Genomic DNA, 6352 nt, shown 5'->3' on the forward strand with positions numbered 1-6352 from the left:
ATATATAATTATATATTAAAACAGTAAAAACAGTCAATTGTAAATTATGTGCAAAAATATATTATTAGTTGRAACTAAGTTGGAAAAATAAATATGAAGGTCAATTAAATTATAAAACGTGAGATTAAGTTCTCCTTTTTAGATTTAATTGGCACATTTTTAATTGAATTTATTTATTGGTCCATTTATATATTTCTACTTTTTTTCTAGTTATGACAGTGTCAGTCCTCCATACTGCAGAACTTGGTAATTCAATGTCTGAATCAGGTGTGTTGGAGCAGGGAAACTTGTAAAACATGTTGGGCTGCGGCCCTCGAGGACCATGATTGCCCACCCCTGCTTTATGGGAACTGTGCCCACCACTGGCCGTGGCATATAGGCTACTGAGTATCCATTTGTCATTGTTTGGACATTTTGAAATAGAACACACACACACACACACACACACACACACACACCAAAAAAAATGCTTAAAAGCAAAGCAGCTCCTTGTAGAAGGTGATTAGTCTGGCAAGGAGAGTGCTGTGCTCCCTAAAGCCTGGAAGTATTGTTTGACAAAGGATTATCATTCCACCAAAAAGGTAGTTAAAACCCCAAAACACTGTCATCATCAGAACACATGCAGAGAGAACAAGTAAAGAAACATCCTTTTTAAAAACTAAAACTGCAGCTAAGTTCACGTGCAGTGAGATGTCCTCTGGATATTATGTTCAGAATTTTAATCATTTCTTAAAGAGAACAAATATGAAAGCATTTTTTTTCTGTTGAGATGAGGGGGGATTTGCACAGTATGCACAGCAGCATGTGAGCCCATCTTTTATACAATATCCTAGCAACCTGGGATACTAGGGGCTTTGAAGCAAATGCTCTGCATCCCTACCAGAAATGGAATTGCAAAAGAGAAGGTAGCATAGGAGGGGAAAAGGATGTCACATGCAGGCAGATGAAAGCTGATAAATCATATGTCTTAAAAGGGACATAAGTAGAGGTTTATGATGCGTTTAGAGCAGTGAACATGTAGATAACAGATGCGGCTTCTGCAGCAAAACTGAAAAGGCTGTGGGTTGTCATTTTCCAAGAATGTGACTGAGTAGCATGTTTAGACATTTGTTTTAAATATCATTAATCTCTGCCAAATTATGGTCAGTATAATCCCAGCCAAGAGCAAGAGAGGAAATTATAATCAGAGTCTAATCCAGCCACCCACACATTTGAGGGTTTGCTGCCTTAGAACTAATTTAAAAATAAGAAAATTCTGAGATAAATCCACGAGTACCTTAAGGTGGGGCTGGAGTTGCAGCTGCTGCTGAAGGTGGAGGAGGCAGCTCTGGGAGGAGTTCTGTAGGGAGCATAAAGCTCTGCATCATGGGTAACAGTTGTGACACTGGGTGGTTTGAACACTGGGGGTGATCGGATGCGAGTGCCATGGCTGGAAGGAAGGAAGGACAAAAGGACAAAAATAAAGAAATCACAGTATTCAGGAAATACATTAGAGCAGAGATTCTTAACCCATGGGCCACGGTCCACAGCGTCACCTTGAGGGCCTCAAAAGAACAACAGTTTTTAACTTTGGGCCACGGGACCGCATTCGCTGTGTCCAAAGCAGCAGGCCGGGTCCTCCGAAGGCCGAATTTGTCGGCCGCATACGTCATAGCACCGCAAAGAAGGACGTCCCCAACCGAAGACTCCTCCGATGCGGCCGACAAATACGTCCTTCCTTTTCCCCGATTTGAAGGACAGGTCTGATGGATCCTTCCCGGCCCAGCATATCCCATAATGCATTGCGGCCTGACCGGAGATTTTTTAAGCTAGTAATGGCGGACGAAGCGAGAGAAAAGAATACGTTTTAAATAAAAATATGGCGATATAAAAATAAAAAATTTCTAGCGGTTGCAGTTCTAATACTTTTATCATTTGTATAGACATGTTTTTAAATATTATTTTTGTCATAAAAGATGCGAAATAAACACACCTACAGTGGCTCAATTAGTTCTTCAAATGTTACCTTTAAGTTTATTTTATTGTTTTGTGATATTAATAATGCTAATATATTGATATTTTTCTACTTTTGATTTATTTTTGCTTCTGTTTAGCATCGTCATGGTTGCTGGGTTACATGACGTACGCCGGGGTGGAGGGGAGGCTAGATCATCCAAATTCACAGCCTCTTTTTTCCAGTCTTCCCAGTCTACCAAGGACCTGGCCCACCTCGACCGGGTAGTCTGGGTCCTCCGGAGGACCCGGCCTGTCATTTTGGACACAGCCATTGATTTTGAATTAAGGTGCAATACACTTTCTCACCACTAGTAGCAGTAGTGTACCACTCAGGTGTTTAACGATTTTTTTCAATACGTTGAAGAAGAACCTTAGAAACCTGCCGAGAATGGAAACCTATTTTAAGTTAAAAGTAGAAGGCAAAAATGAAAGTAACCCATCAAAAAAGTGCCAAAGTTTGTCACTATGAAGAGCAGCATTTGATTTTACCATGCAATATTTTAAAAGTTCAAAACATTATCTAATACAGTTGCAGATACAGCTATATTTTGATTTGCAGTTTATCAAATTAATTTTCGTAGTTCATTTTTAAAAACATTGTCAAAAAGCTGTTACCATTATTGTTTATCACTAATATGAAATGCAGCTTCTGGTGCATGCAAAAGTTTAAAAAGGCTTTAATTTCATTTGTACTTTTTTCAATCTTTTTGCAGTTTTTTTAACATTAAATATTTTTGAATGATTTTATTTTATGACCACAATTTTATTTATTGAATTGTCTATTTTTGTTGTTAAAAATAGTTACTTTTGTGTTGATAAGCCTGAGTGGTCTGTTGACTGACTGTTGTATTTGTTAAAATAATTGTTATGGGCAGGTTACAATAAAAAAAAATGTTTGTCATGTCTTGTGATTATTTGACAGGAGTTTTACTTTTAAAACTATAAGTGTATTTTATTTAGTTATAATGCAAAAACAATACAAATTAAACCAAGATTTAGAATAATTATCATTTTGATCCGTATGGTAATTTGTGACTGGACCTCGTGTCACTTCATGTTGAACAAATTGGGCCCCAAGGTCAAAAAGGTTAAGAAACCCTGCTTTAGAGTACATAAATAATTCAAGGACATTCACTACATGCCTTCGAGGATGAAGTTTCTTCCCAAAGGAACTGGAGGTGAGGATTTCTCTGGTCTTCAAACTGCCTGTGCTGCTAGAGGAGCTGAAGTCTACCTCACTTCCTGTGGTGGAGGATGTTCACATCGTAAACAGGCACAATTACTTTTTACAGCTTTAAAAAAACACAATACATTCTCTCTTTATTCTGTTCCATTGACAGCTCTTATTGTAATTTTAGTTACACAAAAACATACTTGCATGCATAAATAAACAATGGTGTCAAAAAACTATTGTTTCCTGCCAGCAGTCCCATTCTGCTAAACTCTCATTCCCTGCAAAACCTAACACGAGATCTATATTGTGGGAAAGCAGTTTTGTGATTCAATACTGACAATTTAACAAGTGGTCTGCAGCCTCTCACTAATCCAATTTCTTTCAGTTTTGAAAACTGCATATATTTCCAGGGCTCTCAAGTCTCACACACTGGACGTGAGACACACTCATCTGAGGGTCTTCACACGCTCTCACGCCACACTCCCACTTTCTCACACCGAGAACTGACTAACGCCAAAAACTCAACTCCGGTCCAGTGGGGGTTAGTGGATTTATCTCCACGGGGGTTTACAACTCCAAAATAGACCTATCTCAATAAGTAATCACACATGTACTAAGTTGGGTCTGTGTATCTTTTGGTCATTGGATTTTCAAAACAAATGAGTGGATATTTAACTCTTGTTTTAAAATACTGAAATAAAAATTAAAATACAAAGCGTTTCTCGTTCTTAGTGTCAAAAAGGGATGAACGAAATTTTTAAAATGGTTTGAATTTAATTTTCTGTTTCAGATAGCAAAAAAGAAAATTAGTTTAAGGCAGAAACGAAAAAAGGCTTGTTTGTTCATAATCCATGACAGGTCGTGCCAATTTACTGTATCCCTACAATAAACTGTTTCACCACCAGAAGTGGAGTCTGCATTATCAAAGTTATTCAATGAACATCCCATTACAAGTAAAAAGCATTGATGTTGACTTCGGTATCAAATAAATTTGCCAAGTATTTATTTGGTATCAGATCGATATCAAAGTCGTAGTACCACCCACCCTTGGCTGAAAGGAAAACTCCAAGGACATATACTCACAGAAAAAAAAAACACAGATTTTGTCAAAACTCTGGAGGAAAAAAAACCTTTGTGCTCACAGAACAACAACTGTACAACACATTAATAGAATGAAATTTATCTTATTTTGCTTTTTATTGAGAAAAATGGGAGATAAAACATGGAGGCAGTAGTCAACATGTATTCAGTAAAAGAGACTTATTTGGCCAAAAACCACATGAATTACCTCTGCAGCCTTTGGTCACTGAGCAACAGTCATCATCAAACTCATTTATGGACATACTTCTCTGTGTTTCAGCCTCTTATTTACAGAAATTAGTGTTTCATTTTGCAGAGCTGTCAGGCGAGCACCCCTTCTGGTGGGGGAATAAATAGTCATAGAATACAAATAAACAAGCCTTTTTCCGTTTCTGTCTTCAAGTAATTTTCTTTTTTCTCTCTGAAACAGAAGAAGAAACTCAAATCGTTTTAAACATTTTGTTTATCCCCTTTCAACACTAAGAATGAGAATGGCTTTGTATTTTAATTTTAATGTCAGAATTTTAAAACAAAAATCAAATATCCACTCATTTGTTTTTTAATACCCATTTCAAAAATGAAAATCCAGTGACCAAAAGATACACTGACCATAAGCCACAGACCAGCTTTGCTTTGTAATTTTTATTTCTGTATTTTGAAACAAAAATCAAATATTCACTCATTTCTTGTTTTTCCTAATACCCATTTCTAAAAGGAAAATCCAATAACCAAAAGATACACTATCAGATTACTGACCCCAACTGTATATTCTTTTGATCATGCTTTAAATAATGAAAAAAAGAAGAAAAAAAGAATTACATTCTTATCCTATTTTGATTTTTTATTATAATTTATTGCTCAATTCATAAGTGTAAGGTTAGGAGCACAAAACAATATGATTCATGCATTGTTGAAATAAACAAATTGTGAACACTTTTGTTATTTTTGTCCATCTTTAAGGTCGTAGAAGTTAAAAGTAAAATAACAGTTAAATATATTCAAATTGTGTAGTCTTTCATATTTCAGCCAAATCTAACCATTTCAGTGAGCTGATACATATATTCTTAAACATGCGTTTTATTCTAAACATTTGGGGCAATAATCAAAATTTTTTGACACCTCAAGCAATAACATCCAGAATTTGTGTGCAACAGAACATTATCAATGCTAGACAACCTCAGGAAATACCGGAAATGTAAAGTGTTAAAGCAGATAAATGCTTGCCATTATGTTGAGTAACATAAAAATTTATTTCAAGTCCTACCTGAGAAACATCTTTTTCCATTAAACAACACCATAGTAATGTGCAAATGACTTTGAAAAACAAAAGTATCCAAACTCAGTGATTGTCCACCACTTGGTGAATCAGATCAGCCATTGTTGTAACCTCCCCCTAATCAGACTAATTGGCTGAGCTCCTGAACCATTTTCAACCAATCAGTTTTACTTCTAACTCTGACTCAATCACAGCTGTTCTGTGATTCATCTGATAATTCCAACACAGCACAGAGGGTCAGATAACGTATCCCTCACTCAACTCAGACCTCTCTAATGATTGTGTATGTGTGTGTTGGCTGCTCATATGTGAGAAAAAAAACTGGGAAGAATGAATTTTGTGTAATCTTAATTAATATAGTGAGACCTTTCAGGACCCATTACCGGGCAGTTCCCGACGTATGTGTCAAGGACTCTTTACCACTATATCAAAGTTTAGTTCAATAGCTTTAAATTTTACTTAATATGGTGGCCATCTTGAATTGGATAGACTTCAAAAGTTAAATAGCTGTAGATTTACATCCAATAATTACTTTCTGTGTTTTATTAAAATCTGTTTAGTGTTACACAAGGTTAACTCCAGTTAATACCCAAGTTAAGCAAATACCATGCACCATTGGTTAGTGCTCACAGTATGTGTAGAAGCTAAAACCACAGCAAATTTTAGCTCAGAATTTGTTACATTAATTGAGTCCTAGTCCATCTGTGCATGCTAATTTAGATGAGTTGTAAATCTGCATTTATTCTTTCTAGAGCTTTCATTGAAATCTGTCCACTGGTTCATGAGATATTTTGCTAACACACACACACACACACACACACACACAC

The 6352-nt window shown here is 36.2% G+C and overlaps 1 protein-coding gene across 2 annotated transcripts in view; it reads right to left on the reverse strand.

Moving 5' to 3' along the window:
- sybu (syntabulin (syntaxin-interacting)) overlaps positions 1-6352 on the reverse strand; it is a gene marked incomplete at its 5' end in the record, with an annotated part of 29746 nt that overhangs the window by 21530 nt on the left and 1864 nt on the right. For both annotated transcript variants that reach the window (XM_014033106.1, XM_014033105.1), the window contains 2 exon segments: positions 1277-1429; positions 3138-3237. In XM_014033106.1, coding sequence (XP_013888560.1) covers positions 1277-1429; positions 3138-3237 — 253 coding nt within the window.

Source organism: Austrofundulus limnaeus, unplaced genomic scaffold, assembly GCF_001266775.1.
Source record: "Austrofundulus limnaeus strain Quisiro unplaced genomic scaffold, Austrofundulus_limnaeus-1.0 Scaffold1625, whole genome shotgun sequence".
In the NCBI taxonomy this organism is placed as follows: Eukaryota; Metazoa; Chordata; class Actinopteri; order Cyprinodontiformes; family Rivulidae; genus Austrofundulus; species Austrofundulus limnaeus.